Source organism: Melanerpes formicivorus, unplaced genomic scaffold (assembly GCF_026170545.1).
Source record: "Melanerpes formicivorus ecotype bairdi unplaced genomic scaffold, bMelFor1.0.p_v2 SCAF_22, whole genome shotgun sequence".
Classification (NCBI taxonomy): domain Eukaryota; kingdom Metazoa; phylum Chordata; class Aves; order Piciformes; family Picidae; genus Melanerpes; species Melanerpes formicivorus.
The window spans coordinates 4,190,378-4,201,264 of record NW_027142374.1 but is presented as its reverse complement, the minus strand read 5'-3'; the positions used below and the strand labels follow the sequence as shown (position 1 = coordinate 4,201,264).

Sequence of the window (10,887 nt, the reverse complement as noted above, 5' to 3'; positions counted from 1 at the left end):
GCTGCCCAGACTCTACAGCCTGACCAGCTTCCAGGAAATGACCAAACTCAGCAGGTGTGGCAGAACTCGGGGTGAGGAGCGTCACAGCATCACAGGTGGGGTGTGAGGTGTGGCTGTGGCCAAGCTGGGGGATATCACTGAATCATTTTGGTTGGAAGGGACATTTCAGCTCATGGAGTCCAACCCTGAACCCAGCACTGCCAGGTCACTAAACCATGGCCCTCAGCACCACATCTCCAGGGCTCTGCCACCCCCCCAGGGATGGGGACTCCACCACTGCCCTGGGCAGCCTGGCACAGAACTTGGCAACCCTTTGGGGCACAGAATTGTTCCTCATGTGCAACCTAAACTGCCCCTGGGGCAACTGGAGGCTGTTTCCTCTTGTCCTGTCACTTGTTCCTTTGGAGAAGAGACCAAGCCCCACCTGGCTTCAGCCTCCTTTCAGGAAGTGTAGAGAGCCAGAAGGTCTCCCCTCAGCCTTCTTTTCTCCAGGCTGAGCAACCCCAGGTCCTCACAGCTGCTCCTCACCAGCGCTGTGCTCCAGACCCTTCCCCAGCTTGGTTGCCCTTTTCTGGACCCCCTCCAACCCCTCAATGTCCTTCTTGGAGTGAGGGGCCCAAAACTAAACCCAGGATTCCAGGTGTGGTGTCATCAGTGCCCAGTACAAGGGCATGACCCCTGCTCTGGCTCTGCTGGCCACACCATTGCTGATCCAAGCCAGGATGCTGGTGGCCTTCTTGGCCACCTGGTCACACTGTGGCTCATCTTCAGCTCCTGCTGAGCATCACCCCCAGGTCCTTTTCTGCTGGGCAGTTTCCAGCCACTCTGCCCCACGCCTGGAGCCTTCCTGGGGTGGTTGTGACCTAAGAGCAGCACCCAGCTCCTGGCCTTGTTGAACATCAGATGTAGCAACTGAAGGTCTCAGGGAGCTGCAAGGCACACTGAAGAGCTCCTGGGAGAAGTATAAAGCCAAGTAAAACTAAGCCAAGGCTGCAGCTGTCTGGGTGATGGTGTCAGGAGCTGTGAATCACCACGAGTTGAAGGGGCTTTGGTGTGGAAGCAGTCTGGTGCAGCGACCTGGCAGGGATCCAGCAGCTCTGCCCCAAGGAGCAGCTGCCACCAGCAAACACCAGAGAGAGGGCAGGAAGGCTGCAGTGCAAGGTCCCCTGGCAGCAGGGAAGCTGAGGAGCAATCAGCAGGAGAACAACAAAGCTGGAACCGATCCAATCCGGGCTGGAACCAATCCATGCCGAGAGCATCCATGACACACTGCGAGCAGCAGCAGCCCAGACCTGCAGGCAACAACGAGTCCCCACACGGTGCAGCCTGACCTCTTCTCCTCACCACACTCTGGAACTCAAGGAGCTGCCTTGGAGCCCTTGATGGGACCCCCCATGGAGCTGCTAGGGACCAGCTGGGTGCTCCTTGCAGGTAAATCATCTCCAGGCTGGGCGAGGTGGGTTCTCACAGCTCAGTCCCCTCCGGGCTGAGCGAGCTGAGTGCTGGCTGCCGGGGCTCCAGGTGAAGCCCTCACTCTTTGCAGCCCCTCCAAAAGCTTCAGGCTTCAGCAGGGCTTTGCTGGTGTGCCTGGGGACCTCTGGGCCACATCAAGCAGGCTTGCAGATAGAGTAGAATCATGGAATTGTTAGGGTTGGAAGGGACCTCAAAGGTCATCCAGTTCCAAGCCCCCTGCCATGGGCAGGGACTCCTCACACTACAGCAGGTTGTTCACAGCCACATCCAGCCTGGCTTTAAAAACCTCCAGGGATGAGGCTTCCACCACCTCCCTGGGCAACCTGTGCCAGTGTCTCTCCACCCCAGCAAGGGTGAAGGTGTCTTTGCTTGGCTGGCCGAAGGGGAGGAGGTAGAAGCAGCCCCAGAAGGTTCAGGTGCCAGAGTTCCCCTGCAGAGAGATTGATGCTGGGGCTGATGTTTGTGCTAGCACGGAATTTATTGCGGCTTCCTCTCGCTTGTGGTCTCATGTCCACCTCACTGTGGTCCCCACCTTGAAGCTCCCATCTTCAGGGTGAGGACCTAAACTGGAGGAGGGACCCTTTATCCACCAAGGTTTCAAGGGGGAGCACCCAAACCAGGGCAGAATCTGTTACATCCCACCCCGATTCTCAGGTGCCCTGGGGTGGGTGAACTCTGTGTGGGCACCTGGAGGGCAAGCTGTGGGTGCTGCAGGACAGCTGTGCCAGGCTGTTTGCTCTCCACCATCAGCTTTTCCCTCGAGAAAGGAGCTGCTCAGGACCTAAGATGGTGTCTCCTCCCTGCACATTTTGCAGCGTGGGGAGGGCAGAAAGGCACAGAGAGAAAACCTGAGGGCTGTTTGTGGAGCTTATGAGAATGAGCATTGGAAGATGGCTCATGGGCTGGGACAAGATGCTCTCCAGAGGCCCTCCAGCCCTCAACCACTCTGTGGTTTTGTCATTTCTACTCCTGTTTTCTTTCCCATTTGTGCTGCAAAGTCCCTGAGAGCAATCAGCATGAGATGGTCTCCAGGGCTGCTGGCAGGGACAGCAGCAGCAGCATTCCACATGCATGTCAGCATCTTATCAGGGCAGGAGCTGAGCAAACAGAGCTGGTGGGGCCCTGCTGGGAGCAGCTGGGGACACCCAAAGCACTCCTCCTGCCCCCCACGAGCCTCTCTCCACCTCGTTGCCATGCCTGGAAGTGTGTCCTGCAGCCTGGGGACAGGGTGGGATCGTTGCTGCCGTGCTGCACCTTGGTGAGACTCAGTCCTGAGGCTCCTGTGGCTGAACTGGCAGACTGGGTGAGAGAGAAGAGTACCTTCAGCAGACCTCCTCTCAGGGGGACCAAGGTTGCCACCAGCATGTAACCCCCTTCTGCCTGAGTGGATAATGTCCTCTTCTTGCATTTCTTCTGCCTAGGGCTGGCTCCCTGCTTCAGACCACTTCACCTCACCCCCCAAACCCCCCCCCTTGATTTTCTGAAAGAGCTGCTCTACAAGCCAGGGCCATAGAATCATGTAATCATTGTTAGGGTTGGAAGGGACCTCAAGGATCACCCAGTTCCAAACCCCCTGCCATGGGCAGGGACAGGTTGCTCAGACCCCCAAACAACCTGACCTGTAGAGCTGCCAGGGATGGGACATCTCCCACCTCTCTGGGCAGCCTGGGCCAGGCTCTCTCCACCCTCAGTGTCAAACACTTCTGCCTTCTCTCCAGTCTGAATCTCCCTCTTGGAGTTCAGACCATCACCCCTTGTCCTTGTCACTACAGACCCAGTGTCCTTGACTCAGGAGGTACAAAGCTTCTCCCAGGCCATGCCAAGTTCCTCTGTCTCCCCTGCCATCCAGGGCTGCTGGTGCCTTTGGCACAAGCTGCAGAAGTGGGGGAACCCCTCAAGAGAAAAGTCACTGCTGTGGGATCCTCAGTGCTGCTCCCTGGGCCAGAAGATACCAGCCACATCCACTCCCTGCAGTGGGAGCACCTCAACAGCACCAACTCCAGCTCCACCACCATCCTGCAGTACAGCAGGAGGTCTCCCAGCACAGCCATCCACCCACCCTACACAGGACGAGCCCTTTTCCACCCATCCAATGGATCCCTCTGGCTGGAGGGTGTGCAGGAGAGTGACAGTGGCATCTACAAAGTGACTGTCAACAGGAGAGCCAAGGAGAGCCAGGAGGTCCTGTTGGAAGTCCTCAGTAAGTGGTGGGCACAGGAGGGAGGAGCAGGGTGAAGGATGCAGGGGAGGTTGGCTGTACATGGACCATAAGCTGGACAAAGGGGCTTGGAGAACTCTTCCCAGTGGTACCCAGAGACAGGACAAGGAACAATGGGCACAAACTGGAAGCCAGGAGGAGAAACTGCTTTGGTGTGAGGGTGCTGGAGCTGTGCAGCAGGCTGCCCAGAGAGGTTGTGGAGTCTCCTTCTATGAAGAGCTTCCAAACCCCCTGGCCATTGTGATCCTGGGCAAGTCGCTGTGGCTGCCCCTGCCTGAGCAGGGGGGTTGGACTGGATGATCTCCAGAGGCCACTTCCAACCCTCACCATGCTGGGGTTTGGTGAGAAGGGATTTGAGCAAAGCCTCAAACCAATCAACTCATGATGGGCCAACCATGAGGCTGTTCAAACCTCCCATGCATGGAGACATCAGCAGGGCAGCTTTGGGGAGGGGATTCCAACCTGTCCTAGGGAGGAAGCTGTGGTGGTGCTGCCCAAGGAGTCCTTCCTGACTGCCTGTCTGTGACAGAGGGCTGGGAAGACAATTTCCTGGAGACAGGGCTGAGCTGGTGGAGCCAAGCCTGGCACCATGGCCTTCATGGAGAAGCCATGAGGAAGCTCCTCTCAGTACAGACACAGCAATAAGAGCTGCTGCCAGCAGCAGGGAGCTGCCTCCTCCACATCACTCTTGGCACTTCCCTTCCTTTTCTCTGTTCTTCTTCCTCTGCTCTAACCATTTAAGGTGACCACCACAGCCCTTCACCACCCAGTTCTCCTCCCCACCACATGAAATGGGGCTGGGAGCTGCAGCCACTTTGTCTGTTATGTCTCATTTCCCCACTTACCTGAAGGACTGGAAGCAAAAACTCCACCACAAAAAGCCACCCCCAGCCCCCAAGGAGCAGAGCAGCTCCATGCAAGCAGAGCTTTCCCTTGGGGAGCCACCTGTGATTGCACCCTTGCAGATTCAAGGGTGCTGTGAATGGAGTAGAGTAGAATAGAATTAACCAGGTTGGAAGAGACCTTTGAGATTGAGTCCAACCTATTACCCAACACCATCTAATCAACTAAACCATGGCACCAAGCACCCATCCAGTCTCTTCCTAAACACCTCCAGGCATGGTGACTCCACCATCTCCCTGGGCAGCACATTCCAATGGCCAATCTCTCCTGCTGTGAAGAACTTCTTCCTAACCTCCAGCCTAAACCTCCCCTGGCACAGCTTGAGACTGTGTCCTCTTGTTCTGGTGCTGATTGCCTGGGAGAAGAGACCAACCCCCAGCTGGCTACAACCTCCCTTCAGGGAGTTGTAGAGAGCAATGAGATCTGCCCTGAGCCTCCTCTTCTCCAGGCTAAGCAACCCCAGCTCCCTCAGCCTCTCCTCACAGGGCTGTGCTCCAGACCCCTCCCCAGCTTTGTTGCCCTTCTCTGGACACCTTCCAGCATCTCAACGTCTTTCCTAAACTGAGGGGTGACCATTACATCCCAGATCCCCACTACAGACCCTCCAGTGGTGTTTTCATTCCCTTTCCAGAGCCTGTGGCTCACCCTCGGCTCCGGAGCAGCCCTCTCGTGGCCCAGGCTGCCGGCCAGGTGCTCTGTGAGGTGGCAGAGGGCAAGGTGGACACCATCACCTGGAAGAAGGATGGGCAGCTCCTTCCCCCAGACAGAGCTCTCCACCTCTCCAGCAGGCTCAGTGTTTTGTACCTGAGGTCAGCAAAGAAATCAGACTGTGGCTGCTACTCCTGCAACGCCAGCAACGGCATAAGCTGGGCAGAAGCCTCCTTGAACATCACTGTTGCAGGTGATTGCTGCTGGGGTCTCACTTCCTAGCACTCTTCCTTCTCTCCATCCATCCCTGGGGTCTCACTTCCCACCACTCTTCCTTTTCTCCACCCTTCCCTGGGGCCTCACTTCCCACCACTCTTCCTTCTCTCCACCCATCCTTGGGGTCTCACCTCCCATCCCTCTGCCTCCATCCCCCCAAGCCTCCCATTTGGCTGTGGCCTCCAGGAGCTCTCCATCACAGGATGATCAGCAGCAGTTCCCAGGCTCTGATCTCACCAAGGCACAGTCCTTGATAGGATGAGCTGCAGGAGATTGGTGGTTCCCTCTTGGAGGTGGTCTCAAGCATATGGCCCTCGGGCCAGGTGGTGGTGAGCAGGGTGCAGGCAAGCAGTGGTGGCCAGGAAGCCCAGGGGCAGCGTGTGTCCCAGGCTGGACACTTTGTGGACCACAGCACGCAGCAGAAAGAGCTGCTTTGGCCACAAACTGAATCCCTCCTGGAGATGGAGGCACCTCACAGCCCACCAGAGCCACTCCTGCTGGTGGGCTGACTTCTGGCTCCCCGGGCTGGGGGCTTTCCAGGGGTCTCCCCTCCCTTGCAGGACGTGCTGAGGATTGCAGTGGTCGCCGTGGTCTTTGCTGCTGTCTCGCTGTGGGGCTTGATTTTTCCTGTCTGCCAGTCTGAGAAGCTAAGGATAAGTGAGTCCATGGCTGCAGGGGGGGCAGATGGACCTTCACTCCTCTTCTCTGGAGTTTGTTTAATACTGGGTAATATGGGGGGGGGAAGGGGGAGAGGAGTGCACAGAGCCCTCCTCCCCCACCCCCACCAAAGAGTGGGTCAAACCCACCAGCCCCTGGGCCAAGGATGCCTCCACCGCATCCTGGGTGGGATGGGCTGACCCCCACCTTGAGGAAGGGTTGAGGGATGGTGTGGGACGTCATGAGGGGTCCCAGCAGTCACCCCCTCCCTGCTCTGGTGTCTAGGAGGGGAGCTGTGGAGGTGGCTCAGTGCCTACACCTGCGGGCTGGTCTGCGTGGGCTCCATCCTGGCCAGCATTGCTGGGGTCCTCTGGATGTGGGAGGAAGGTAGGAGGTGGCTTGGGGGGTGCTTTGGGGTGCTTTGGGGTGGGGAAGCCCCTTCTGAAGGCTGCAGCGTGGCAAAGCAGCCCTTGCTGTGCAGAGCAATGTGGGGTGAAGACGTCATGGAGGGTCCACATGAGACATGGAGTTTGATGGAGGTCAAAGAGTGTCCTGGGGAGGGAAGGTCATGAGCTGAGCAGGTTGGGGTGGACCTAGACAGAGTCATACATGTCCTCTGTAATGGTTGGACTCAATGACTTCAAAGGTCTTTTCCAACCTAATCCATTCTATGATTGTCTTCCCCAAAGGGTGGTCCAGGCCTGGCCCAGCCTGCCCAGTGGTGGAGTCCCCATCCATGGAGGGCTTTCAAAGCCCTGGAGATGTGGTGCTGAGGGCCATGGTTCAGTGGTGACCTGGCAGTGCTGGGTTAAGGGTTGGACTCCATGAGCTGAGAGGTCTCTTCCCAGCAAAATGATTCTGTGACTCTGAAATTCCCCCTGTGTGACCTCAGCTAGACTTGGAGGCCTGGACCACCACAGGGATCATCACCCAGCCCTGGCATTCATAGAGTTAGTGCCCTGCTGCAGAGTTAGTTGCAGAAGGGAGGTAAAATGACCAGGGGAGGGAGAAGCTGCTTCCAAGAGCATGAAACCATGAGGATAATGCAAAGGCTGGAACACCTCATCTGTGAGACCAGGCTGAGAGAGTTGAGGTGGTTCAGCCTGGCGAATAGAAGGCTCCAGGGAGACCTTCTGGTGGCCTTTCAAGACTTCAAGGGGTCAATCAGAAAGCTGGGGACAGCAGCAGGGCCTGTTGTGACAGGAGAAGGGGTGATGGTTTGAACAGAAAGAGATTCAGACTGGAGAGAATGAAGAAATGTTGGAGCCTGAGGGTGGTGAGAGCCTGGCCCAGGCTGCCCAGAGAGGTGGGAGATGCTCCATGCCTGGCACCACTGCAGGTCAGGCTGTCTGGGGCTCTGAGCAACCTGCTCTAGTGGCAGCTGTCCCTGCTGGCTGCAGGGGGTTGGCTTGGATGAGCTGTGAAGGTCCCTTCCCACCCAAAGCAGCCTGTGAGCTCATGCAAAAGCTGGGAGTCAGGGGCATAATGGAGAGTTGCCCAGTGATGAAGGCAGTGAACTGCTGCTCTGCCTGGTGCTGGTTCCTTGCAGGCCCTTCTATTGCCATCATCCTGCCCGAGATCGCCCTTGCCTACATCATCGTCATAACCTTCCTGGTCTCCACTGGGGTCATCTTCCAACCTGCAATGTTCTCCCAAATCAAAAACAAATCAGGTGAGCTGCTCTGCCAAGGCTGGCAGAGGGCACAGCTCCACGGGGAGGGGGGATTTATTGTGCCCCAACTCTCAGCATTGACTGCTTTCAACGAAACCTTTGTTCCTACCTCTCTGGTGGCTTCCCCACCAGGGCAGCAGTACCAGGGCAGGAATTATCCCCCTGGACTGGGTGCTGCTGAGGCCACACCTCAAATCCTGGGGTCAGTTTTGGGGCTCTCACTATGAGAAGGGCATTGAGGAGCTGGAGCAGGTCCAGAGAAGGGCTATAAAGCTGGGGAAGGGTCTGGAGAACAGGTGAGGTGAGGAGCAGCTGAAGGACCTGGGGTTGTTCAGCCTGGAGGAAAGGAGGCTGAGGGGAGGCCTTCTGGCTCTCAACTCCCTGAAGGGAGGCTGGAGCCAGGTTGGGATTGATTTGCCAAGTAACAAATGATAGGGCAAGAGGAAATAGCCTCATGTTGCCCCAGGGGAGGTTTAGATTGGACAGGAGGAACAATTTTTCCACTGAAGGAACAGGCTGCCCAGGGAGGTGCTGGAATCACCACCCCTGGAGGTGCTGAAGGAAGGTGTGGCCATGGCACTTGGGGACGGGGTTTAACGGCCACGGGGGTGTCGGGGTGAAGGTTGGACTGGATGATCTTAGAGGTCTTTTCCAACCCAACCCATTGTACGATGGTGGCTGGGGACTGAGCTCCACCTGCACCTGGGAGCGCACAGGGTCACGGCTTTGTCTTCTCTCCGCTGGGCAGCGCAGCGCACGCTGGGCTACGCCGCTCCCGGGGGGGTGCTGTCGGTGGTGCTGACGACCTGCCTCCTGATAAAGAGCATCCTCCATCGCCACGGTGAGAGGGGCTGCTCCGGCCGTCACCCTGCCGAGCTGCCCCACCGAAAGGCACCCACGAGGTGGAATCCCCTCTGTCTCCCTCAACTCGGTGTTAGAGCTGCTCCCGAAGTCCAGCCGGCTGGGGCTGGGGGAAGCCAGAGCTTTGCAGGGCTGGATTGCCACGGCTCTCTTTTCATTTGTCACCTTGGGGGTGGGGGGGTGGGGTGGCTGTGTCTATGTCCTCACGGTGACGATTTGCCTCTCCTCTCCTTCTTCTGCTCCTCTGGACGGTGTCTTGTGCCAACGCTGGACCTGCCTGGCCTCAGAGGAGGGCTGCACGCCGCTGGTGGGCCTGAGCACCCTCGTGGTCAGCACGGCAGCCGTGGCGGCCGTCCCACTCCTGGCCATCTTCTTCTCCTGTAAGTCCTTCAGCTCCTCCATCCCCCTGCCCCTCGCAGTGCCTGGGGCTGCGCAAGTCGGTGTCCTCCCTGGAGAACACAAGATCTCTCCACTGGCCATTCCTCTTCCCTGGCGAGCCCCAGCTGGCACCATGCAGCACCCCCTCCCGCGCTGCCCGCTCAGGGCCCCTCACATGCTGCCTCCTGACTTGTCCTTCCCCAGATCACACCACTCAGAGGCAGCTGCATGGATGTGACTCCAGCTGGGTGGACAAGGAGAGGTAGGTCCTCTGTTGCCTTTTTCCTTGTCAATTCCTGGGATCCCAGACTGGTTTGGGTTGAAGGAACCTTCACAGCTCATCCAGTCCAACCCCCTGCAGCCAGCAGGGACATCTGCAACCGGAGCAGGTTGCTCAGAGCTACAAACAACCTGACCTGTTATGGTGCCAGGGATGGGGCATCTCCCACCTCTCTGGGCATCCTGGGCCAGGCTCTCACCACCCACAGTGCCAAACATTTCTTCCTTCTCTCCTGCCTGAATCTCCCTCTTGGAGTTCAAACCATCACCCCTTCTGTCCCTACCCTCCCTGATGAAGAGTCCCTCCTCATCTTTTCTCCAGGGCTCTTTAGGTACTAGAAGGCCACAAGAACATATTCAGTTCAAACCTTCTTGAAAGGAAAAGAGCTGGATATGGAAACTTCCCCATGCCTTAAGTCCTAGACCTCAATGAAGACCCAGCCCAGCACTGCCCTCCCAGCCTCTTAACTCACCCTGGCTTCAGTGGGTAGCTCTAGGGGACATCCCCACCCAGCAAAGTGCTTAAGAGTCTTCTCAAACCTTCCATCATGACCCCACCCTGAAGCCTTCAAACCTTAATAGCTGCTGGTTTTGTCCCAGCACTTTGGACTTTGGCTATGCCATGAGTGGTTTTGGCCTTAGCCAACCAACATGCCCCAAAGGAGGGCTTCTAGGTCATCACAAGCTCATGACCCTCAGCCAGCTTCTGCTTGCCCCAACCAAAACCACCCTGAGATACAGAGGAAGGATTGTCACAGCCCTTTGTAGGGTCTTGATGTGTCTTTAGGACAGGTGAGGGTGGGCACATGGGGCTGGGGGCGTGAGAGCCTGTGGCTCCAGTGACACTCAACATGTCCCATCTCTCCTCCTTTCCAGGTCCTTTGAAATGGCTCAGCCCACCAGCAAGGAGGCTGTCTCCTCTTCTTCTTCCTCTTCTTAGGTCGGGGTGTCCCTCACTGGGCTGATATCAACCCAACCTTTCTCCCAGGTTTGATGGGCTCAGGGCTCTCAGAATCACAGAATGGTTGAGGTTGTGTGGGACCTCTGGGGGTCATCTTGTCCATCCCCTCTGCCCAAGCAAGGTCATCCAGATGGCCTAAGGCTTATCTCCAGATGGTCTAAGACCTGGGCTTCAGAGGGTTGAGCTCTGCAATAGGCATAATAAACAGCAGTGAAACAAACCCCTTTCTGCCTTTTTTTTTGCTCACCACAGAACTGGGGAGGCCAAAAGCCCCTTCCCCCCCCTCCCTTTTTTTTCCCACCTTCTTTCTCTTTCAAATGAACCCTAAATTAGAGAAGAACATTTGAAACTTAGCTCCAGGGGCCTCTCATGCTGGTTTAGCACCTTGCTGAGATCAGAGCTGGGTTTAGACGTGGGTAGGTGGCTGAGCACGCCCGCCCCTTCCTGCCACTTGCTTGCCTTCCTGCTGCCTGGTGCAGGTGCTTTCAGGATGTGGTTTGGGGGTGGAGGTGACAGGCTTCCTCCTCCTGAATCCACAAGCCTCTTCCTCCAGCAGGAACC

The 10,887-nt window shown here is 57.2% G+C and overlaps 1 protein-coding gene across 4 annotated transcripts; it reads left to right on the top strand.

Moving 5' to 3' along the window:
- The first annotated feature begins 881 nt into the window (after positions 1-881).
- LOC137448069 (protein turtle-like) lies at positions 882-10,541 on the top strand. 4 transcript variants are annotated; one of them, XM_068152231.1, is made up of 10 exons: positions 882-1,431; positions 3,323-3,673; positions 5,226-5,495; positions 6,059-6,175; positions 6,461-6,562; positions 7,725-7,847; positions 8,596-8,688; positions 8,996-9,088; positions 9,291-9,348; positions 10,242-10,541. In XM_068152231.1, the coding sequence occupies exons 1-10, from the start codon at positions 1,383-1,385 to the stop codon at positions 10,303-10,305; spliced, it is 1,320 nt and encodes a 439-aa protein (XP_068008332.1). In that variant the 5' UTR covers positions 882-1,382; the 3' UTR covers positions 10,306-10,541. The 4 variants fall into 4 exon arrangements, with proteins under 4 accessions (XP_068008332.1, XP_068008329.1, XP_068008330.1 ...); XM_068152228.1 differs by lacking the exon at positions 882-1,431 and having other exon boundaries at positions 2,349-3,673; XM_068152229.1 differs by lacking the exons at positions 882-1,431; positions 8,596-8,688 and having other exon boundaries at positions 2,349-3,673.
- Positions 10,542-10,887: the final 346 nt, after the last annotated feature.